Source organism: Bos mutus, chromosome 10 (assembly GCF_027580195.1).
Source record: "Bos mutus isolate GX-2022 chromosome 10, NWIPB_WYAK_1.1, whole genome shotgun sequence".
In the NCBI taxonomy this organism is placed as follows: Eukaryota; Metazoa; Chordata; class Mammalia; order Artiodactyla; family Bovidae; genus Bos; species Bos mutus.
Genome location: NC_091626.1, coordinates 82,499,635 through 82,525,511, shown reverse-complemented (window position 1 = coordinate 82,525,511; position 25,877 = coordinate 82,499,635). Strand labels below are relative to the sequence as shown.

The following is a 25,877-nucleotide window of genomic DNA, read 5'->3' as shown; positions in this document are numbered from 1 at the left end:
AGTCCTGCTAGTGCTGTATTTAATCTCATTAAATTATCCGTCACTTTTTTGCACTTTTCTGGGGAAAAGCACAGTCTACAAACAAAGGTTGAATACGAGGAATAAATGCTCTATGTAGAAAGGGGGATTACACAAGCCAAATTTGAGAAAACCCAGCATAATGCTGCCCATCTACTCTTCATCCCCTTTCTTCACTCCTGGTTTCCCAAGCCTCTGGGCATTGAGGATTGTTTTGCTCATCTCAAGGCAAATCCATCTATCCAAGCACTTGGTGCAATCTCTGCACAGACTGTCTCCTTCCTTCCAGCCCCTCTTCACCATACGGCAATTCACTTAATTCTGTTTGCTCTGCTTCAGAAATATCTCTCTGCCTTCCTAAGTGGTCTCTCTCCTTATCATCCTCATCTTCATCCACACCACTAGAATAAGTTCTACTTTCTGAAACGTAGAACTAAATACATCATTTCTTTCCTTGTAAACATTCACTAGCTCTCTAACATATATAAATAAAGCCAGACCTCAGCTTGGAATTTAGTCCCCTGCAGTCTGATCCCAATATACCTCATCTCCCAAGGTCCCTCCACCTCCCCTTTCTCTCCTACTCCCATTAATTTCCCTGCTGCTGCTGCTGCTGCTGCTAAGTCGCTTCAGTCGTGTCCGATTCTGTGCGACCCCATAGACGGCAGCCCACCAGGCTCCCCCGTCCCTGGGATTCTCCAGGCAAGAACACTGGAGTGGGTTGCCATTCCCTTCTCCAATGCATGAAAGTGAAAAGTAAAAGTGAAGTCGCTCAGTCGTGTCCGACCCTCAGCGACCCTATGGACTACAGCCTTCCAGGCTCCTCCGTCCATGGGATTCTCCAGGCAGGAGTACTGGAGTGGGGTGCCATTGCCTTCTCCTTAATTTCCCTGCTACTCCTTAAACATTCCCTATCCAGTTAGCCCTCCACATCCAAAGTTGATTGAATCTGAAAATGTGAAACCTGTGGCTATGGATGCCATCATATTCAGAGTACTACACCATCTTATATAGGGACTTGAGCATCAGGGGATTTGGTATAGGGGGACTCCTGGAACCAACCCCCTGCGGGTACTGGGGATGACTGTACTTTCCTGTTTCTGAGCTTTTACTTATTCCTGTGTGAGAAATACCTTTCTTCCCTCTCCACATTGATAAACTGATGTCTTATGCTTCCTACAAGGCATAGGAGGATGGGGAGGACCTTTATTTCTACAGGAAGCTTTCTCTGATTTTCCCAGTGAAAACTTATATCCTCCTTGTATACAAGGACTTGTATTCCCATAGTCCTTTGTATTTTATAATAGCACTTATCAGGTTCCTCTGTCCATGGCATTTTCCAGGCAAGAATACTGGAGTGCGTAGCCATTCCCTTCTCCAGGAAATCTTCCCAACCCAGGGATCGAATCCGGGTCTCCTGCACTGCAGGCAGATTCTTTGAGCCAGCAGGGAAGCCTGAAACAATAATCACAGGCTGGTGTGTGTTGTATTCAAGTTGGAGTCCTTGGAGAAGATAAAGGGCATTTCACTAGTGTTTGTGCCACAGCCCCCTTTTCCCTAATATCTACTAACTGGCACTGTGGTAGAGATAGCTACCTGCCCACCAGAATCCAGTCTCTCCTTCTTCCCTAGCCAGATAACTGTAGATGGAGCAGGGCTTCCAAGTATGGTCATATTTCAGAGTTCTCCCAAACTGAGTAAGAGAAGAGTTTATGTGTATGTATAATCCTTCCAGGTCTGGCCCTCAAACGTGGCACAGGAACTTTTCCATGATTTTTCCTACTCTGAGCTGAAACTGGCATACAACAGGGACCCAGCTTCATCAGCAGAACCTTGTAACCAAGTGGAAATGAATCACCTGCCAGCTTGGAGCGTTCACTTAAGAATTTTAAGTGAAAGGAAAATAGAGCTCTAACTTCTTTAATCCACTGATTTCTTACTGAGTTACTTTGTTAGCAGTTTCATCTCATCCTAATTAATACTTTATTCAATCAATAATTTTTAACTGAAAATTAAAACAGCACTGGGAAAGTCTTTTGAACTTCATTCAAATTATCCAAAGCACCCAGAAAACTTTTTGGCCAATTACTATAATGCCCAATAGCCATAGATCTGGAGTCCACCTGTTCCATCATTCAGTGGGCCAGTCAGTTAATCAAGCAATGTCCTTCTGACCAGGTCAGGGTGATATAAATGACCTTGATTTATCCTTTATGATCTGTCCTGCTCTTATCTGGAGAAACAAGAAATACAGGGCAGTATATGAGCAGGTGTCAATAACTCCTTCCAGAAAATGAAGGACCAAGTAAATATGTTCTTTCATTTGCTGACAGTTTTTTCACCCATTTAGATGTGTGAGGTCATAGTAAGCCAATTTGAGGGGAGATTTTTTATTTTACTTCAGTGAGGTACATATTGTATAAACATTACCATCTTAATAATTTTTAAGTGTATGGTTCAGTGGTATGAAATACATTCACATCATTGTGCAACCATCATGACCACCCGTGTCCATAACTCCTTTCACTCTATAAAATGGAAACTCAACACCCATCAAACAATAACTCCTATTCTCCCCTTCCACAAGTCCCTGGCGATCATCTTTACACATTCTGTCTCTATGATTTTGACTTTCCTAAATACCTCATACAGTGTTTGTCTTTTTGTGATTGGCTTATTTCATTTAGTATAATGTCTTCCAGGTTCATCCATGCTGTGGCATATTGTGGAACTTTCTTCAATTTTAAGGCAAAATAATATTCTGTTGTGTGTATAGGCCATATTTGTATTTCCATTGATGGACTCTGAAATTGTTTCCACACTGTAGCTATTGTGTATAATGCTACTCTGAATATGGGTCCTCAAATAACTCTTTGAGACTCTGCTCTCAGTTCTTTGGGGTATATGCCAGGAGTGAAATTGATGGATCGTATGGTTATTGTATTTTTAATTTCTTGAGGAACCACCATGCTTTTTTCCACAAGGGTTTCCACCTAACACTACACAAGAGGTCCTATTTCTCCACATCCAGACCAGCACCTGCTGTTTTCTGTTTTTCTGATAGTAGCCATCCTCATGAATGTGAAGTGATATCTCACTGTAGTTTGGGTTTTCATTTCTCTAATAGTGATGCTTAGCATATTTTCATGTGCTTTTTGGCCATTCGTATATCCTCTTTAGAGAATATTCTGTGTATCTCTGTTAGATTTAGTTGGTTTAGTGTGCTGAGTCCTCCATTTCCTTATCTTCTCTCTGGCTGTTCTATACAAGTGGATTAAACTGTCAAGTCAAAGTCAGAAATTGACAGAATAGATTAAACACATTATGAAACGATATGCTATGGGCAAGAGACTCAGTTGAGAGACAAAGACACAAACAAGTTGAAGATGAAAGGGTGGCAAAAGATGCCAGAGACAAGGAAGACATCACATAGTAATAAAAGTTTCAGTACAGCAAGAACATATAACAGTTATAAACATTTACATGCCTAATAACAGATCATCAAAATATATGAAGCAAACCTAACAAAGCTGAAGGGAGAGATACACTGTTCTACAATGATAGGTGGAGTCTCCAAGACCCCACTTATGATAATGGATAGAACAGCCAGTTAATAAAATAAATAAGTCATGGGGATGAAAAGCACAAAATAGGGAATATAAACAATAAATATTGTAATAATTTTAAAAGATGACAGATAGAAAATAGACAACATGGTAATTGCCTCCTAATTTATATAAATATTGAATAACTTTGAAACTAATGTAACATTATATGTCAATTATACATAAATTTTCTAAAAAATCACTGCCCAGAGAGTATGACAAAGTATTAGAGATAACAACTAGATTGGATGACTTCTCATGTTCCTCTAACCCTGAGATTCTGTGCTTCTTCTATGTGGTTTTATCTGAGCACCTTAGTGTTTATGAAGTATGAGTTCATAAAATGTGAATGTACCACTATGAAAACATTTTTGACCTGTAACAACTACATTAGTTTTTCCTTCCTTTTTTCAAATATGTTTTTGGAAGAGAAAAGAAATCACAGATGTGAGGTTATCAACAAGCCCTGTTAAGCCCCATTGTCTTTGTTCCACCTGATGTTACAAAGCTGGAAAAAGCTTTTAAAAACAAAAACAGGAAAAAGCTAGAAACTAAGGGAGTTCCCCAGGAAACAAACCATAGATACTGGTTTTGTCTTATCACAGGGGTGCTATTACAATATTCCCTAAGCCAGAGGTCTCACACAGATTAATTAACCCCGGGGAAAATAAAAGAAGTAACAGACACAAGAGACCAACTTCAGCAGTTACCTTCAGCAGGAGCAACAACTCTTCCCCAAGTTTATATGGAGACTGGAAGAGGATGTCTACATATTACCAGGCAAATAATAAATCAAGTTCGATAGTTTGGTCCTTCATTTTGATCCAGCCAGAACTAACTAATTGGGTCTTCCACCATAAGTTCTTCACAATAACTTCTGCTGAACCTTGGATCCAAAGCTATTGAAATCTCTCTCGGAACAGATTTATATCTCTTCTTCTGGGTTGAAAAAGAATTTTCTGTAGATGCTGACACCTCCAGGTAAAGGTGATTCTCTCTCCGCCAAATAGCACCTGCCCTAGTCCTATCCAATTTCCCAGAGTTAAATGTCACCTACAAGACTTGATCACTGAAGTGCTAAAAAAAAGAAGAAGCTATTTCCAAATATAAATGACTGCGAAGTAAGTTTCAGATATAGATAAATCCTTGGTCCAAACACTGTGTAAGGGGTTTCTCCATCTATGTCACTTTACTTCTTATTGTCTTTCCTTGCTTCATTAGTCAGTATTCTTCTCTTTCATCTCTCTTTTCTCTTTTAGAAATTTTCTTTACTGCCTGTTATGTCTTAACTGTGGGATTCCCAGGTGGCTCAGTGGTACAGAATCCGCCTGCCAATGCAGAAGACACAGATTTGATCCCTGAGTCAGGAAGCTCCCCTGGAGAAGGGAATGGCAACCTATTCCAGTATTCTTGCCTGGAAAATCCCATGGACAGAGGAGCCTGGCAGGCTTCAACCTCAACCCATGGTGTCCAAAGAGTCAAACATGACTTAGTGACTAAACATGCGTGCACACACACACACACACACATAAGTCTAACTATACAGTTACCACATAAGCCTTTTTATATCAGGATAAGTCTCCCCAAGCCTCTATTAGCTATGTCTTTCTCCAAAGCTACCCTTCAGAAGCTCATTCACTGCCTACACTCAGTGCCAACCAGAGAAGGTAAGAGCATCTTGGAGTTCTCTGGTGGTTCCATCTTTGCCCCTTGCTCTTTAGTCCTTGTCAAGTCCCTTCTCCCACCTGTAAGATAGATACTTTACCTAAAATTTGAAGACTGAAAGATGGATGTTGAATAAAACTATAATCTGATTTCTGTGATAGTGACTATTTTAAACAGACATTTTAAATTCATTGCTCATACAAGTGTTATATTTTAGTTTCATTTCTCAGACAATAACTCAAATTTTCTCATCTCATTGAATATATGTATATATTCATTCCAATGTTATTCCTCTTTATATTATTTTCAGTTTTATATGTCTTATTGTAAAATTCAGAAAATGACAATAGATTATATGTTTTCCAAGTATTTGGAATGATTTTTATAGACTAAAAAATTTCCTTGAGTTGATTTTCAAAAAATGATGGATTTTTGAATGGTCATTTCTTTGTGGCCATTTGAGACATGGTGACTGGACTTAAATATGTGATTTGGGACCAGAATTAAGAAAAATTCATTTATTGAAATGGGGTCAAGCTTGTGCCTTTGCCTAATTTAAAAAGAAGTCTACCCTCTGGGCAAATCAGCCACTAACAATTTTTTAAATGATCGATATTATAGATTTATAATCAGTTTGTGGTCCCTAATGATTCCTATACTTTTTTCAAACATGTTTGTACTAGATGACCCTCTGCATTTTAACCAGGCCACAATTCAAAAATACATTGCATCAATATCTTCACGGCTTAGATCTCTATGAAATGAAAATATTGCCAACCCCCACAGGGAATGGTCTACTTTTTAAAGAATTGCTCAGTGTAATAGAATGCCAGACAATGAAAGAAGATGGACAAGAAGATGGATTCACAGATTCGGGTTAACAAAATTTGACTTGTTTAGTTTTAGAACTTGCACTTAATTCTACTACATCTAGTTTTAGAAACAGAGCAGTAACACCAGGTTAGAATCTTTGATAGAATGAACCTTCAAACTCTTAAAACTGTTATTTAGATCACAGACAAGTCTCTGGCTTCAGGACACTGAGGGTTGATGTTACAAATGAATTTTTAAACTCTTGATGATTTAGCAATCTTAAATAACATGATTTACTAAAATATTTTGGCTTATTTGTGGGAAGGAATGTAAAGTAAAATGTAGAAATGAGTACTAGACTGAAAAGTATAAAATTTGCTTGGAGTACTTAGCACTATCCAACTATGGGGATCCTTTGTCATTTAACGCCTCAAAGCATCATGAGGACACCACAGAGATATCAAATACCATCACTATTCTGAGTTCATACCACCCTAATCCTCTGAGGTTTCATCAGTGCCATGTTTTTTCTGTTTGCACTGTATTCATCTCTCTGTCTCTTTCTCTATCTCTGTCTCTCTGGCTCTCTCCCCTTTCTCTCTCTCTCCCCTTTCCCTCTCTTTCTCAATCTCTCTTTCTCCTACCCTTCCCCACCTTTTTCTCTCTCCCATCCTTCATCTCTCTCTTTCTCTCCAATTATATTATTGAAAGACTTTAAGGCATCTTGGACCCCCATCTGGGATATTAATGAATCAGAATAAGTAGAGGGGTATTCACCCAATGGACACCAAGTTCATGCTTGGAGACCTATGATAGCTGGCAGTGGCACAAGGAAGAAGGTAATGACATACCAGAGGCAAAAGGAAGCTTTCCTATTAATCTTTGTGACTAAATGCAAAAGAAAAAGTGTTAAAGAATCAAAGAGCAAAGCTTAGTTGCAACTGGAATGAAATCACATTTATTACAAACAAGGCTACATCCCTTCCCCTCATCCCTCCCATTGAAATGGCCCTAAAATCTAAGAGTAAGATTAGGAAATATGATTCTTTCTAGTTCAGTTAAACAAGAATCATCACAGTATGTGTGGACTGGAATTCCCTATTACAGGAAATCCCCGAAGAAATAACAGTTCCTAGAGAATAATTCAGAGAACAGATAATGGTCCCTAATGCAAACAGGAAAATGATATAGAAAACAAATGAAAAAATGACTAGGGAACTCTAAGTTAGGAAAATGTGTTGAAAAGAAGGGAGCCATTGGAAATAATAAAGGCAATCTAAAAGAGATACAGACTCAGGAAGAGAATAATTAGAGTAAAACTTTCTTGATATATCTTCACTACTGCCCAAAAAAAAAAAAACTGTTGTGTCTGAAGAAAAGATTAAAGCATTCCCTTAAGTAAAGGGACTATGTAATTTACTAAGTGTAATTCAGGGACACCTATTGCAGGATAAGTGTGCTCCATCAAATTCTTCTTGCTCTGATTCAAAACTTAGAAATATACTGTACATTTGATTCCTAACTTGGTTTCCAGAGGCCTTGGTATTAGTAAGTAGTTACTCTGATTGGTAAGTAAACCATTTCAGTCATGGGAGTGAGATCTCCTGTTATAAACTAACAAACTTATTATTTGATTTACAAGTCATTCTCTCAAGCATTTGAATAGCATCAACTGATTTCCCAATGCCTGATTCCTCTCAGAAGACCTGACCAAATCAGGTTTCTAAATCTGGAGAGTTTAACATCAAAATGTTGATGTCATATGCCAGGAAACTATAATATCCCATGACAACCAGACCAGAGCAGCTGCCCAAGCTTATTCAAACCAAGACTACCGTTGGGCACAGTCGTGAATTTTTCAAGGATGTCACTAGTAACTTAAACTTTCTGCACTTTCTGAAGTTGGGAATTAGGAAGAGGGGGCATACTTGTAACCTTTGCATCTAGAAGAGTTCTGTGGTTGACTTTTTGAAGTTCAACCTCACTGCTTTCCTGCAACTAAAATATTTAAAAAGTCACAACTGCTATTCCAGTCACTTGGAAAAAATGGGGTAGAAGGATTTCCTGCTTCTTTTCTTAAATTCTATAAAGGAAGGTTAAATAATGAAGGTTAACCTTTGACAGAGCATAGATATGACAGGTTTAGGTCAAACATTCATTGAAAAGATTTTTGAGTATAACTACCCATTATTTGTCATTGTCAGAATTGGATCTTGAGTTTCACTCCCTATCTTAGTAGCTTCAGTAGGGAAATGAAAACACAGAGGAGCAATCAAACATGCTCAAAACCAAGAGGCAAACTGATGACCCAGATGCATTATAATACTGTATTCACCTTCAGGGTTTTCTTTCAGCAGCAGGACTCTCTGTCCATGATGTCTTATTCAAGGGTTGCCACTTCTGAGCTCTTTGTATTCACAGGAACTGGAGCACAGGTGTGAAGGTCAGGGGACTGTTAATCAGAGAGCTCCTGACAATCCCTGTTAATCAAACTCCCTTTCTATTGCTCCAGATAAAAATCAACCAACTTATTTCCATTTCTTTCTTTCTTTTTTTTTTTTGGTTACCCCATGAGGCACGCAGGATCCTAATTCCTCGACCAGGGATTGAACCCATGCCCCCTGCATTGGGAATGCAATATTAACCACTGGACTGTCAGAAAAGTCCCTCACTTCAATTTGTTTGACACCTAACCTCAACCCATGAGTTTAGATTACAAGAGAATCATACAACTATGGAGAGGTTTTCCTTTAATTTAAAAAAATTTTTTAATTAGAGGGCATCACCGACTCAATGGACATGGGTTTGGGTGGACTCTGGGAGTTGATGATGGACAGGGAGGCCTGGTGTGCTGTGGTTCATAGGGTCTCAAAGAGTCGGACAAGACTGAGTAACCGAACTGAACTGAACCGAGAGGATAATTGCTTTACAATGTTGTGTTGGTTTCTGCCATACAACAGCAGGAATCAGTCTTAAATATACATATGTCCCTTCCCTCTTGAAACTCCTTCCCACCCCCTACCCCATCCCACCCCTCTAGGTTGAGGTCCCTGTGTTATACAGCAACTTCCCACTGGCTGTCTATTTCACATATGGTAATGTGTAAGTTTCAGTGCTCCTCTCTCAATTCGTCCCACCCTTTCCTTCCCCTGCTGTGTCCACAAATCTGTCCTCAAATTCTGTGTTTCTATTCCTGCCCTGCAAACTAAAACTTATTAATCCAACCCTTTTCTTCAAGTGGGAAATGCCAATCAAGGGGTTGGACTGAAAACTTGAAATAACTCTTCCACAATGAGGATCATTTTCTCTGTTCTAGCCATTGTGCTCTCAGCCTGCTCCTCTCATTCTTGCTTGTCATCCTCACTTCTTCTTTAATCTGATGTCTCACTACAGCCATGCCTCTTGTTTCCTGCTCTCTTCTCTTCCTTTACCACATGCCAAAGCAAAATTATAATATACAAGGAGACTGAAATACATAGGGCCAAGAACCAACCACACCTTTTCTCATATGCTTACAGCCTCATAAGCGTTCTTTTCCTTTAATTGAAAACAACTTAGAGAGTAGACTTGTGTAATACCCAGCACTGTCACACTCAACTAGCCATTTAATCAATCTATTCTATTGTCTCTCCTACAAAGGGAAGAGACATTTCCTGTTTGCATACTCCCCAGTCTATGTAAGTTTATGTCCTGGAAGAGATAAGAATGAACCCGCGGCTTCTGGAAGTTTCTCAACTGGCAGACCATCTAACAAAACAAATATCCTTTCCCACATGTGTTGTTTTCAGTTAACCCTTAATCTTTGACCTAAGTGTTCCAGATGCAAGCACCTACAAGCAAACTCTTTCTGTAAAGATCCAGAGAGTAAATACTTTAGGCTTTGCAGTCCAAACACATCTACTCAACTCTGTCATCATAGCACCAAAGCAGCTACAGACAATACGTAAGTAAATGAGCATGGCTGTGCTCCAAAGACACTATTTACAAAACAGGCCAACCAGTGCCGTAGAACTTCTCCCTATTTGTCATCTCTCCACATGAGAGAAACTTCTCTGCCACTGTGCTGCATTTCTATCATTTCTTTCTCTTATTCCTCCTCACTTCTCTCTTAGTTCCATGATAACTCCTGTTTTGTCCATTCTCTAGGTAACATCTCTGCAGAGGATGGAAAGGATCAATAGCACATTGTTGACTGAGTTCATTCTGACAGGAATTCCCTACCCACCTCAGCTAAGGACGTTTCTCTTTGGGTTCTTCCTGCTGATCTACATCCTGACTCAGCTGGGAAACCTTCTCATTCTAATCACTGTCTGTGTAGACCCACAGCTCCATGCCCGTCCCATGTACATCTTCCTTGGTATTCTCTCCATCATTGACATGGGCATCTCCTCTATCATTGTCCCTCGCCTCATGATGAACTTCACTTTAGGCTTCAAACCTATCCCATATGGTGGCTGTGTCGCTCAACTCTATTTCTATCACTTTCTGGGCTCCACCCAGTGCTTCCTCTACACCTTGATGGCCTACGATCGGTATCTGGCAATATGCCGGCCCCTGCACTACCCCATGCTCATGAATGCTAAGCTGAGTACCTTGCTTGTGGCTGGAGCTTGGGCGGCAGGATCCATGCATGGGGCTCTCCAGGCCATCCTAACCTTCCATCTGCCCTACTGTGGGCCCAACCAGGTAGATTACTTCTTCTGTGACATCCCTGCAGTTCTGAGACTGGCCTGTGCTGATACATCAGTCAATGAGCTTGTGACCTTTGTGGACATTGGGGTGGTAGTTGCCAGTTGCTTCTCGCTGATCCTCCTCTCCTACATACAGATTATTCAGGCCATCCTGAGAATCCGCACAGCTGATGGGCGGCGCCGCGCCTTTTCAACCTGTGGAGCCCATGTAACCATGGTAACTGTGTACTATGTGCCGTGTGCCTTCATCTACCTGAGGCCTGAAACCAACAGCCCCCTGGATGGGGCAGCTGCCCTCTTCCCCACAGCCATCACTCCTTTCCTCAACCCCCTCATCTACACTCTGCGGAACCAAGAGGTGAAGCTGGCCCTGAAGAGAATGATAGGTGACCCAGGGACTAAGAGTGAGGTTTGAAAGGATCGGTCCCCCACTGGAGGACCCTTCACATTTACAATTTATTCTAATGTTTAGATTTCAGTGAGTTTTTTTTTCCTTTTTCTCTTGTATGTAGCCATATAACACCAGTACAACAGGATTAAATACAGTTAAAAGTAAAATACTTTGTAGCAGTTCCTCAGTGTCTTTCTTTCAGATAAACAACCTTCAGCTGCTCCAAGAGTGGGGAGTGAGGCTAAGGCTATTAGAAGGTAGCCTGGCACATTCAGACATCCAGAGGATTGGCATACCGAAAGCATCCAATGGGCCTTTTGACTCATAAGCACACTGCTTACCCCCTCACAAGATGAATCATAGTTCTTTTGTTACGAGAATGTTCTTCAGTTCTGTTCCACCTGTATATATATCTTAGGAGCTAGTGCTAGGGAAAAAACTATAGGGATTTCGTGGTGGTCTGGTAGTTAAACAGGGGCTGTGGGTTCGATCCCTGGTCAGGGAACTAAGATCCCACACATGGACGCCAAAAAATAAAAAGAAGCTATAGATTTCGAGCCTTGTGCATCTTTACAGGCCTGACTTTGAGGACATCCTGACGCCCCTATGGGATGTGAAGAGGAACTAAACTATTTAGCCCTCCTTGCCTGCTGAAGAAATAAACCTTCTCTTAAACTGGTACTTTCATAATCCAAATCAAAGTAAAAATCCAAAAAAGAGAATACAATTAAGTCTGTCTAAATGACTCAATAATTCAGTTCAGTTCAGTCGCTCAGTCGTGTCCAACTCTTTGCGACCCCATGAATCGCAGCACGCCAGGCCTCCCTGCCTATCACCAACTCCCAGAGTTCACCCAAAGTCATGTGCATCGAGTTGGTGATGCCATCCAGCCATCTCATCCTCTGTCATCCCCTTCTCCTCCTGCTCCTAATCCCTCCCAGCATCAGAGTCTTTTCCAATGAGTTAACTATTCGCATGAGGTGGAGAAAGTATTGGAGTTTCAGCTTCAGCATCGTTCCTTCCAAAGAAATCCCAGGGCTGATCTCCTTCAGAATGGACTGGTTGGATCTCCTTGCAGTCCAAGGGATTCTCAAGAGTCTTCTCCAACACCACAGTTCAAAAGCATCAATTCGGCGCTCAGCTTTCTTCACAGTCCAACTCTCACATCCATGCATGACCACAAGAAAAACCATAGCCTTGACTAGATGGACTTTGTTGGCAAAGTAATGTCTCTGCTTTTGAATATGCTATCTAGGTTGGTCATAACTTTTCTTCCAAGAAGTAAGCGTCTTTTAATTTCATGGCTGCAGTCACCATCTGCAGTGATTTGGGAGCCCAGAAAAATAGTCTGACACTGTTTCCACTGTTTCCCCATCTATTTCCCATGAAGTCATGGGACCAGATGCCATGATCTTCGTTTTCTGAATGTTGAGCTTTAAGTCAACTTTTTCACTCTCCTCTTTCACTTTCATCAAGAGGTTTTTTAGTTCCTCTTCACTTTCTGCCATAAGGGTGGTGTCATCTGCATATCTGAGGTTATTGATATTTCTCCCGGCAATCTTGATTCCAGTTGTGCTTCTTCCAGCCCAACGTTTCTCATGATGTACTCTGCATAGAAGTTAAATAAACAGGGTGACAATATACAGCCTTGATGTACTCCTTTTCCTATTTGGAACCAGTCTGTTGTTCCATGTCCAGTTCTAACTGTTGCTTCCTGACCTGCATATAGGTTTCTCAAGAGGCAGGTCAAGTGGTCTCATATTGCCATCTCTTTCAGAATTTTCCACAGTTTATTGTGATCCACACAGTCAAAGGCTTTGGCATAGTCAATAAAGCAGAAATAGATGTTTTTCTGGAACTCTCTTGCTTTTTCAATGATCCAGCGGATGTTGGCAATTTCATCTCTGGTTCCTCTGCCTTTTCTAATACCAGCTTGAACATCAGGAAGTTCACGGTTCACGTATTGCTGAAGCCTGGCTTGGAGAATTTTGAGCATTACTTTACTAGCGTGTGAGATGAGTGCAATTGTGCGGTAGTTTGAGCATTCTTTGGCATTGCCTTTCTTTGGGATTGGAATGAAAACTGACCTTTTCCAGTCCTGTGGCCACTGCTGAGTTTTCTAAATTTGCTTATTACCCCACACCAAAAAATAAAGCTCAATATGAAATTTCCTTTTAAAAGAAAATAGGACAATTAATTAGGGCAGCAGGATAATTTATCCAAATCAGTATTCCATATCAAAATTAGATTCATGCGGTTGACAAGAGTTCATGGAGTTGGCTAGAGCCTAAGCAATGTGGGCAAACTGTGCGCAGTATCTCTGGTTTCGATCACTTAGCATCTCCTTAACTTATTATGCTTCTGCCTTATTGTGCAGCTTTTTATCCATGTGATGAAATCATGCTATCTATCAATATAAAGCAAACTCTCTTGGTCATAGCACAGAGTCAACAGTTTGGCTATGTTAATGTTTATCTCCGGAGGACTCACAAATTCATCTACATCATATAGGAGACAGAACACTAACTGTTATCTATTAGATGAAGCTGATCCACACAATTTCCTAATATTCTGTTCAGAAAACAAATACCTTTGAGGTCAATTCCCTCAAATTAGAATATTATTTGTGAAATATCTTAATCCTTCAAAATAATTAACAAATAAAGTGGTTGAATTGTGCATCACAAAAATAAGCTTAAATCTATAGCTCAGGAACTAAAGAAATTTCCCAAGGCTATTATACCTCTTGTTCCTGTTTTCCCAGGTGCTTACCACAATTGCTATCATAGCTGTTGTCTTAACAATTAACAAAATAACATTAAAGTGATCTGTAAATGTATAACAAAAATACTGATCAACATGAACTAATACTGAAGCAAACATTTGTTTAAAAAGTAGATTGGACACTGTTATGAATTTGTTAAAATAACACTTATTAAGTGGACCACAAGGTGCCAGATAAAAAACCATGGTTCAACAACAGAACACACAGGGCTTGAAATAAAGAAGTTTATTATTACTCACAGGTCCTGGAGACAGTACCCAGCAAGACTCAAGGGGCCATATGGGGAGGGCAAGGCAGAATGCAGATAGGGAACGATACGACCTAGGGCATATGCCTTTATTCAGGTTGGTGTGTAGAGTGTTTGAGGTTCCAGGCTAAGGCCAGGTTAATAAATTCAAACAAACAGGGCAGAGTTTTGGGAAGGCACATATGGTTCTCTTTCATTTAAAGGGCATGTAAGCAGAAAGTGCTAGAGGCAAGACCGATCATTAGGGTGTTGGGGGAGTCATACCAGGAACTTCAATTTGCTTGTGACTCTGAGGGCTCCTATGTAGAGTATGTAGTCATGGGAGGGGCCAAGAGTCAGTTTAAGGTTACTGTAGGCTACTAGGCCATTGTACATTGGACTGTACAATGGGGCAGTCACTTTGTAAAACAGTTTGGCAGTTACTAAAAACATTAAAACTAGAATTACCATACGAGCCAGTGGTCCCATTTCTGGGTATATACCTAGACGAGTTGAAAGTAGGACCTCAAAGATATTTGCACACCCATGTTCATAACAATATTATTCACAATCACCAAAACGTGAAAACAACCCTTGTGTCCCTGAACAGATTTTGTTTGGATAAGCAAAATGTGATACATACACACAGTGGAATATATTCAGCCTTTAAAAAGAAAGGAAATTATGAAACCTGTTACAACATGGATGAATCTTTAAGGCATTATGCTAAGTAAAATAAGCCTGTGACAAGACTCTTATATGAGTCTATATAAATTCCTCTTATATGAGATCCCTAAAGTAGTCAAATTCATGTAGACAGAAGTAGAATGGTGGTTGCCAGGGCCTGAAAGTAGAGGGAATGGAGAGCTAACAGAATTTCAGTTTTGCAAGATGCAAGGAATTCTAGAGACTGGTTGTACAAGGTAAATATACTTAACACTACTGAACTAAACACTTAAAAATGGAAGCTGGTAAATTTTATATGTGTTTTACAATTAAAAATAAAATGTAAAATCTCTTAAGGAAAGGGCAGGAGGAGAGGGGAGGAGGAATACGGATGAGAAAGGCCATGTGTCCATTGAAGCTAGCTGAAGATAGGAATTCATTCTATTTACTCATGTGTGTTTCAGTTCAGTCACTCAGTCATGTCCGACTCTGCGACTCCATGGACTGCAGCACACCAGGCTTCCCTGTCCATCACCAACTCCTGGAGCCTGCTCAAACTCAAGTCCATCAAGTCAGTGATGCCATCCAACAATCTCTTCCTCTGTCATCCCCTTCTCCTCCTGCCTTCAATCTTTCCCAGCATCAGGGTCTTCTCCAATGAGTCAGTTCTTTGCATCAGGTGGCCAAAGTATTGGAGTGTCAGCTTCAGCATCAGTCCTTCCAGTGAATATTCAGGACTGATTTCCTTCAGGATTGACTGTTTGATCTCCTTGCATTCCAAGGGACTCTCAAAAGACTTCTCCAACACCACTGTTCAAAAACATCAGTTCTTCAGCGCTCAGCTTTATTTACAGTCCAACTCTCACATCCATACATGACTACTGAAAAAATCATAACTTTGACTAGACAGACCTTTGTTGGCAAAATAATGTCTCTGCTTTTTAATATGCCATCTAGGTTGGTCATGTGTGTTTGGAAATCCTCATAATAAAAGTTTTTTAAGCCATAGCCCTGAAAATCTCAGGAAGAAGGTTTCCAAACTGAGGGGAAAGCTAGTACAAGCCTCCAGGATAGAAAAGAGTTTGGCATGTTTGAAAGGAAAGCAAATGTTGTTGAACTGTAGTTCCTGGGGGGACAGAGTACATGATTACACAAGGGTCAGCTCATGTAAAGCCTTGGAAACTATGTAGGAAGTCTGGATTTAATTCAATTTTAGCAGCTTAAAACAAAGCCCATTTATTAGCTCATGGTTTTATAGGTCACAGATCCAAGCATAGAAGGACTTGGTTCTCTACTTAGGATGTCACAGGGCTAAAATCAAGGAGTTCCTGAGTGGAGTTCCTGGTTGTCATCCTAGCTCACATGGTTATAGCAGAACTCAGTTCATGGCAATTATAAGACTTGGGTCCCTGTCTCCTTGTTGTCTGTCAGCTAAAGGACATTTTCAGCCTCTAGGGCATTCTCAGCCCCCAGCCTGAATTCCTTGCCACATGGCCCTCTCCATCTTCAAGGCCAGCAATGGAGACTCACCCTCACTTGGAATCCCTCTCATGCTTTGAGTCTCTCTCTCTCTCTCCATGAAGAATGCAGTCCTGATTGCCTGAAGGCTTACCTGATTAAGTCAGGTCCGAAGGGTATAATCTTCCTATTTTAAAATCAACTCATTTGGAGCCTTAATTACATCTGCAAACTCCCTTCACATCAACATCTAGAAGAAATTTTGATTGTTTGATTGAATAACTGGGAGAGAGTATACATACCAGAGGGTAAAAATCCTGGAGGTCATCTTATCCAGGTACTTAAAAGCTTCTCAACTTTCTCAATTTTCATACTGGATAAAATGGGTGATTTGCTAGAAATCATCTGCAAGAGGCATAGTTACCCGCCTCCAGCTGTGGCATCTCTGGGGATACTGCAGCACTGGAAGGGCACTGTCCCCAGCCAGTGAAAGTGCAGTGAGGCCACCTAGGGTCAAGCTGCTTCTGCCCAACTCTACTTTAAGCAGCCTCTGCCCCACAGCTCTCATTGGGCTGCCTAAGACTTTCTCAGAACTGCATGGCAGTCTGACGCTCTTCCTACCCAGCCTTGCTTCCTTATCCCTCTAGGTCTGCTATTCTGACTCATAACAGTCAGCTTCCTAGAGAACCTGAATTAAAATACCTGACAATATGGAAAGTTGGAAATAAATAATACCAAGTGGAAACCTCAATGTCATCTTCCCTCTCTTGAATGGTAAAGGTATATTTTCTCACTGGGATGTATATACTAGCTTATTTCTTTCTTGAAAGGAGATCCCAGTGACATCTCCATGACTGCCACACCCAGGATGTGCCCAATTTTGCAATTTTGGAATGTGTTGTGGAGCAATTTACCATCCATTGTTGACATAAACTATGGCTGCAACTATAACTCTTCTATTGTCCACCTTGGTAAGTAGGCAGAGATCTGTATCTGTTTTGTTCACCACTGAATTTTTAATGGGAAGAAGAATGCTTAGAACATAGCAAATGCTCAATAAGTTTGTCTAATTAGTGAATAAAAATAATTAAATCTTGCCCCTTCATTTTATAAAAGAATACTTATTACCTCTCCCATCCTTCCCTCCATCTCTCTATCTTCACCTCCAAACTTCTGGCATCTGTGTTTTTTAATTGTCAAAGTTGATAATATTTTTATTCCATTCCATAACCACCAGTATATCTTCATTACTCTCTTTATGATAATTCCAAATATATAAAACCACTAAAAACAATTTACCTAAAGAGTATTACATTCAGCTCTGTCCAGTCGCTCAGTTGTGTCTGACTCTTTGCAACCCCATGGACTTCAGCATGCCAGGCCTCCCTGTCCATCATCAACTCCCAGAATTTACTCAAACTCACATCCATCGAGTCGGTGATGCCATCCAACCATCTCACCCTCTGTCATCCTCTTCTCCTCCCGCCTTCAATCTTTCCCAGCATCAGGGTCTTTTCAAATGAGTCAGTTCTTCACATCAGATGGCCAAAGTATTGGAGTTTCAGCTTCAGCATCAGTCCTTGAAATGAATATTCAGGACTGATTTCCTTTAGGATGGACTGGTTCTATCTCCTTGCTGACCAAGGGACTCTCAAGAGTTCTCCAACACCACTGTTCAAAAACATCAAGTCTTCGGTGCTCAGCTTTATTTATAGTCCAAATCTCACATCCACACATGACTACTGGAAAAACCATAGCTTTGACTAGACAGACCGTTGTTGGCAATGTAATGTCTCTGCTTTTCAATATGCTGTCTAGGTTGGTCATAGCTTTTCTTCCAAACAGCAAACGTCTTTTAATTTCATGGCTGCAGTCACCATCTGCAGTGATTTTGGAGCCCCCAAAAATAAAGTCTGTCACTGTTTCCATTGTTTCCCCATCTATTTGCCATGAAGTAATGGGACCAGATGGCCTGCTGCAGGGTTGGGGGCACTGAGTGTAGCAGTGTGTGCTGGGACCTTTTGAAGGAGGTCATCATTATCTTCATTACCTCCACCATAGTTTGGCCCCAGGTTAATAACAGGGAGGGAACACAGCCCCACCCATCAACAGAAAGTTGGACTGAAGATTTACTGAGCATGGCCTCACCCATCAGAATAAGACCCAATTCCCCACTCAGTCAATCTCTCCCATCAGGAATCCTTCTCCATCAGAGGGCAGACAGACTGAAAACCACAGTCCCAGAAAACTAACCAATCTGATCACATGGACCACAGCCTTGTCTAACTCAATGCAACTATGAGCCATGCCGTGTAGGGCCACCCAAACCGTACGGGTCATGGTGGAGAGTTCTGACAAAATGCAGTCCACTGAGAAGGGAATGGCAAACCACTTCAGTATTCTTGCCTTGAGGATCCCATGAACAGTATGAAAAGGATATTACATTATGACTGTGTAAATATTGCTCATATGGCCAGTTAAGAATGCTGGGACTACACATCGTAATTGGTTATCTTTCTTATTCTCTTGCTCATGCCTCTCTCCTTGAGTTTTTACAAATTTTCAGTCATTATATCGTCTAAAGGATTCTCTTTTTGTCCCCAGAGGACCTCTGCCCTCCATTTTGGCCTCACAGTTTAAAGGATCTTAGTATCCCAACCGGGAATTGAACCCATGCCCCCTAAAATGGAGAGTTCTAACCACTGGGAAACCAGGCAATTCCCTCTAGTGACTTTTATATTTTATATACATTATTATATACATTTTTCTACAATTTGCTATCTTCCCTCCACATTATAGGCTTCCCTGGTGGCTCAGATGGTAAAAAATCTGTCTGTAATATAGGATATCCAAGTTCAATCCCTGGGTTGGGAAGTCTCCTGGAGAAGGAAATGGCAACCCATTCCAGTATTCTTGCCAGAGAATTCCATGGACAGAGGAGCCTGGCGGGCTACAGTCCATGAGGTCTTGAAGAGTCAGACACGACCGAACAACGAACACTTCACTTCTTTGAGCAACCAACTGTTGAATGACAGCTCTCTTTCCTTTGGTCCACATTATAAAATATAATGTTCATTCCCTCAGGTCAGTACATATGGTTCTAACTCATTCTTTCTGAATAGCTGTACAATATTACTCAGGATGATTTTCATAACTAATTTAATCATTCATCTTTGTGAATATTATAGAGTGTTTTGAGTTTTTGTCACTATGAACAAAGCTGAAATAAATATCTAAACGCATCTAAAAATACCCTTACATATTATTACTTTTAGTACGGACATGTCTTATTTATTTTTGGCTAGACTGGGTCTTCCTCACTGCTCAGGTTTTCCTTTAATAGCAGAGGTAACTCTCTAGTTGTGAGACAAGTGCAATTGTGCAGTAGTTTGAACATTCTTTGGCATTGCCTTTCTTTGGGATTTGAATGAAAACTGACCTTTTCCAGTCCTGTGGCCACTGCTGAATTTTCCAGATTTGCTGGCATATTAAGTGCAGCACTTTCACAGCATCATCTTTTAGGATTTGAAATAGCTCAACTGGAATTTCGTCACCTCCACTAGCTTTGTTCATAGTGATGCTTCTTAAGGCCCACTTGACTTTGCATTCCAGGATGTCTGGCTCTAGGTGAGTGATCATACCATCATGGTTATCTGGGTCGTGAAGATCTTTTTTGTATAATTCTTCTGTGTATTCTTGCCACCTCTTTTTTTTTGTTTTGTTTTGTTTTTTAATTTTATTTTATTTTTAAACTTTACAATATTGTATTAGTTTTGCCAAATATCTAAATGAATCCACCACAGGTATACCTGTGTTCCCCATCCTGAACCCTCCTCCCTCGTCCCTCCCCATACCCTCCCTCTGGGTCGTCCCAGTGCACCAGCCCCAAGCATCCAGTATCGTGCATCGAACCTGGACTGGCGACTCATTTCATACATGATATTATACATGTTTCAATGCTATTCTCCCAAATCTCCCCACCCTCTCCCTCTCCCACAGAGTCCAAAAGACTGTTCTATACATCAGTGTCTCTTTTGCTGTCTCGTACACAGGGTTATTGTTACCATCTTTCTAAATTCCATATATATGCGTTAGTATACTGTATTGGTGTTTTTCTTTCTGGCTTACTTCACTCTGTATAATAGGTTCCAGTTTCATCCATCTCATTAGAACTGATTCAAATGTATTCTTTTTAATGGCTAAGTAATACTCCATTGTGTATATGTACCACAGCTTTCTTATCCATTCATCTGCTGATGGGCATCTAGGTTGCTTCCATGTCCTGGCTATTATAAACAGTGCTGCGATGAACATTGGGGTACACGTTTCTCTTTCCCTTCTGGTTTCCTCAGTGTGTATGCCCAGCAGTGGGATTGCTGGATCATAAGGCAGTTCTATTTCCAGTTTTTTAAGGAATCTCCACACTGTTCTCCGTAGTTCTTGCCACCTCTTATTAAGATCTTCTGCTTCTGTTAAGTCCATACCATTTCTGTCCTTTATTGAGCCCATCTTTGCATGAAATGTTCCCTTAGTATCTCTGATTTTGTTGAAGAGATCTCTAGTCTTTCCCATTTTCCTCTATTTCTTTGCACTGGTCACTGAGGAAGGCTTTCTTATCTCTCCTTGCTATTCTTTGGAACTCTGCATTCAAATGGGTACATCTTTCCTTTTCTCCTTTGCCTTTTGCTTTTCTTCTTTTCTCAGCTATTTGTAAGGCCTCATCATACAACCATTTTGCCTTTTTGCATTTCTTTTCCTTAGGGAAGGTCTTGATCCCTGCCTCCTGTACCATGTCACAATGTCCGTCCATAGTTCTTCAGGCACTCTGTCTATCAGATCTAATCCCTTCAATCTATTTCAATCCCTGGGTCAGGAAGACCCCTGGAGAAGGAAATGGCAACCCACTCCAGTACTCTTGCCTGGAGAATCCCATGGACGGAGGAGCCTGGTGGGCTACAGTCCATGGGGTCGCAAAGAGTTGGACACAACTGAGTGACTTCACTTCTTCACTTCACTGTATAATGCAACCCACTCCAGTACTCTTGCCTGGAAAATCCTATGAACAGAGGAGCCTGGTAGGCTACAGTCCATGGGGTCACAAAGAGTCGGACATGACTGAGTGACTTCACTTTCACTTGAATGATCTAGTGGTTTTCCCTACTTTCTTCAATTTAAGTTTGAATTTGGCAATAAGGAGTTCATCATCTGAGCCACAGTCAGCTCTCGGTCTTGTTTTTGCTGACTGTATAGAACTTCTCTATCTTTGGCTGCAAAGAATATAATCAATCTGATTTCGGTATTGACCATCTAGTGATGTTCATGTGTAGAATCTTCTCTTGTGTGGTTGGAAGATGGTGTTTGCTATGACCAGTGCATTCTCTTGGCAAAACTGTTAGCCTTTGACTAGCTTCGTTTTGTACTCCGAGGCCAAATTTGCCTGTTGCTCCAGGTAGCTCTTGACTTCCTACTTTTGCATTCCAGTCCCCTATAATGAAGACGACTTCTTTTTTGGGTGTTAGTTCTATAAGGTCTTGTAGGTCTTCATAGAACTTTTCATGTTCAGCTTCTTCAGATTACTGGTTGGGACATAGACTTGGATTACTGTGATATTGAATGGTTTGCCTTGGACACAAACAAAGATCATTCTGTCATTTTTGAGATTACATCCAAGTACTGCATTTTGGACTCTTTTGTTGACTCTGATGTCTACTCCATTTCTTCTACAGTATTCTTGCCCACAGTAGTAGATATAATGGTCATCTGAGTTAAATTCACTCTAGCAAAGTAATGCTCAAAATTCCCCAAGCCAGCCTTCAACAATACATGAACCATGAAATTCTAGATGTTCAAGCTGGATTTAGAAAAGACAGAGGAATCAGAGACCAAATTACCAATATCCGCTGGATCATCGAAAAAGCAAGAGAGTTCCAGAAAAACATCTACATTTGCTTTATTGACTACGCCAAAGCCTTTAACTGTGTGGATCATAACAAACTGTGAAAAATTCTTAAACAGATGGGAATACCAGACCACCTTACCTGCCTCCTGAGAAATCTGTATGCAGTTCAAGAAGCAACGGTTAGAACTGGACATGGAATAACAGACTGGTTCGAAATCAGGAAAGGAGTCCATCAAGGGTATATATAGTCACCCTGCTTTTTTAAGTTATATGCAAAGTACATCATGCAAAATGCTGGGCTGGATGAAGCACAAGCTGAAGTCAAGACTGCCAGGATATATCGACAACCTCAGATAGGCAGATGACACCACTGGCAGAAAGTGAAGAAGAACTAGAGTCTCTTGATGAAAGTAAAAGAGGAGAGTGAAAAAGTTGACTTAAAACTCAACATTCAGAAAACTAAGATCATGGTATCCAGTCCCATCACTGCATGGCAAATAGATGGGAAAACAATGCAAACAGTGAAAGACTATTTTTGGGAAGCTCCAAAATCACTGCAGATGGTGACTGCAGCCATGAAATTAAAAGATGCTTGCTCCTTGGAAGAAAAGTTATGACCAACCTAGACAGCATATTAAAAAGCAGAGATGTTACTTTGCCAACAAAGGTCCGTCCAGTCAAAGCTATGGTTTTTCCAGTAGTCATGTATGGATGTGAAAGTTGGATTATAAAGAAAGTTGAACACTGAAAAATTGATGCTTTTGAAATGTGGTGTTGGAGAAGATTCTTAAGAGTCCCTTGGACTGCAAGGAGATCCAACCAGTCCATCCTAAAGGAAATCAGTCCTGAATAATCACTGGAAGGACTGATGATGCAGGTGAAACTCCAATAATTTGGCCACCTGATGCAAAGAACCAACTCATTGGAAAAGACCCCGATGCTGGGAGGGATTGGGGGCAGGTGGAGAAGGGGACGACAGAGGATGAGATGATTGGATGGCATCACCGATTCAATGGACATGAGTTTGAGTAAGCTCCAGGAGTTGGTGATGGACAGGGAAGCCTGGCATGTTGCAGTCCATGGGGTTGCAGGGAGTGGGACACAACTGAGCGACTGAACTGAACTGACTCTCTAGTTGTAGTGCATGGATCCTCATTGCAGTGGCTCCTCTTGGTGCAGAGCATGGGTTCTAGGATGCTCAGGCTTCAGTAGCTGTGGCACATGGGCTCAGTAGTTGCGGTTCCCAGGCTCTAGAGTGAGGGCTCAATAATTTGTGGTACACAGGCTTAGTTGCTCTGTAGTATGTGGGATCTTCCCATACCAGGGATCCAACCCATGTCTCCTGCATTGGCAGGTGGATTATTAGCCACTGTGCCACCAGGAAAATTCAAGGATAGATTTTAAAGTTTGTTTTTTTAATATCAAAAGGCATATATAATTTTTATTTATTTATAAATATCTTTATTAAATGGCCTTTAAATCCATTAGAGAAGAGCTATAATTAATATGTCCAGTCCCTGAAGGGACATTATTATTAAAATAAGTGCACAGAACACTCATATAAGCATCCTTGACACGTATGAGGTTTTGTGAGTTTTTTGTTAAAGTGTCATTTGACATATAACATTTGTAAATTTAAGGTATACAATATGTTGATTTGATACATTTATATATTATGATTGTCATTGTATTGATAATCTGCACCTCTTTCATGTAACATAATTATCCTTTCTTTTTAGTGGTTGAAATAATTAAGATATAGTCTCTTAGCAAGTTTGATAATTATAAAATATTGTTACATAGTTTTAATACTAATAGATACTACTATGTTACTTTCCCAAAAATTTGTACCAAGTCATGTTCCTAATTCATTGTGTTGAATATAATCATATATTATAATATATAAGCCAGTTATACATAATATAATGTGTAAATGTGTAAATGCATGCCCATTTTCACACTTTCATCTACCCACTGCTGGTGTTTAACACTTCTGGGATTTGTTTCTGCACAGGAGGGTTTCCCTCCAAACCCCTCTCTATCACCCACCCCCTTGGATGAGAGGGGACTGGAAATTCAAACACACAGAACCATTCATAGTCGGTGCCCTTGAGAGTTTTATTAAAGCAGCAGGTTTAGGGACAAATGGGCTCAGCAGATTCCTGGGGCATAACTGCCCACAACTCACTCTGACTTTCTCTTCCACCCTAGGGATTGAGGGACCAAGCCCCAGGAAAGAATTTAGCATCAGCTTTCTCTCCCTCTGCAGCCAGGACAAAGCAATTAAACAGGACAAGAACCAAAAGTCCCAAAGGGTGCTGATGACAAGTCCACCTGCCCTCTGTCTCCATCATCACTCTAACACAAATCCACCAGACTGACAGTGAGAGAGCAGGTGTTGGGGCTAGGACTCAGAGAACAGTGGGGGCCCAGACTCTGCAGGAATCCACACCAGCTGGGGTTGAGCAGGACATCACAGAGGGGATGAGATGGGGTGAAGCAGAGCAGCAGACAGCCTTGATGAGAGACTACAGAGGCTATTCATCCAAATGAATTGGACGTTTGCCCACACAGACTATTCTCACATCCATCTGGAAGGTGACACCTTCATAGTAACAGTGTGGGGGCACAGCCTCTGGGTAGAGATTACACTGAGTGACTTTGAAGATGATGAGGTGGCAGTTGTAAACCTCAGACATCTTCCTACATGTCACAGCTGGACCCTCGCAAAGGCCACGAGTGCCGGGTGACACACTGTGGACAAAGGTCTTGTTCTTCTTACAGCTCTGATCAGTGGCCAGCCCTCGAGCCTTCATCATCAAGTCACAGTAATATTTGTGGTTGGCAGAGATCTTTGTTCTGGGCCTGTCAGTTTGGTGATGGAGGAGGTCCTGGGCCTCAGAGAAGGAAGGCTGGTCCATTAGGAGGAACAAGAGGAGAGTCCATGTCAGAAGCATGCTTTCTGTTAGAAAAATGGAGAAAGGAAGCAAAAAGGAGAGTTCTCTCTCTTAGCTCAGAACACCAGATCTTTACATGCTTGAAGTCCACCCCCCACCTCCCAGGATTACAAGTGCTCTCTACTTGTCTCCAATAACACTGCTTTCTTGAACTCCTTCCAGAAAACCTCTGTAGTCTTTCTTCCTTCCAACATCCATCTTCCCTTTCTTCTTTCCAAGTCCTCCTTCCTTCATTTCCTCTCATCCCACAGCCACAGCCCAGTATAGTCTCAATCATCTTCCTTAAGACTATACTCATTAAAGAAATTGGGCTAGAGGGATCCATCACTCAGAGAGGTGGGCACCTTACACCCCTTAATGGTCTTACATAAGAGAGCAAAACTGAAGCTCAGATGATCCTTGATCTTGACACAAGCAGTAACACTAACTTATGAAGTTCTTTACAATGATGCTCTTCAACTTTTTATGTGCGTCGATTCTCGGCCTTTTGGCTAAGATCAAGTGTAAATTTTTTATGTGCAATTATCTGGGGACCTTGTTATATAGGTTCTGACTCAGTAGATTTGGGATGGAACCTGAGATTTTCATTTCTAACTAGCTGCCAGATGATTTTTATCCGTGGGTCATCCTTTAAATAACAAAGCTTTAGAATTTAGAGTTTACAAAGAACTCTCATATATATTGGTCATCACCCTCTCTGCAA

At 40.9% G+C, this 25,877-nt stretch overlaps 2 protein-coding genes across 2 annotated transcripts; one reads left to right on the top strand and one right to left on the bottom strand.

The window, feature by feature from the left end:
- The first annotated feature begins 10,265 nt into the window (after positions 1–10,265).
- Positions 10,266–11,207, top strand: OR10G3 (olfactory receptor family 10 subfamily G member 3). Its single transcript, XM_070378543.1, has one exon. The coding sequence runs from the start codon at positions 10,266–10,268 to the stop codon at positions 11,205–11,207; it is 942 nt and encodes a 313-aa protein (XP_070234644.1).
- Positions 11,208–24,754: 13,547 nt separating this feature from the next.
- LOC106701083 (ribonuclease homolog) lies at positions 24,755–25,138 on the bottom strand. Its single transcript, XM_070378570.1, has one exon. The coding sequence runs from the start codon at positions 25,136–25,138 to the stop codon at positions 24,755–24,757; it is 384 nt and encodes a 127-aa protein (XP_070234671.1).
- Positions 25,139–25,877: the final 739 nt, after the last annotated feature.

Excerpts from the sequence above, each read along its gene's own strand:
- LOC106701083 (XM_070378570.1), bottom strand. The coding sequence starts at position 25,138 with ATGGACCAGCCTTCCTTCTCTGAGGCCCAGGACCTCCTCCATCACCAA.
- OR10G3 (XM_070378543.1), top strand. The coding sequence starts at position 10,266 with ATGGAAAGGATCAATAGCACATTGTTGACTGAGTTCATTCTGACAGGA.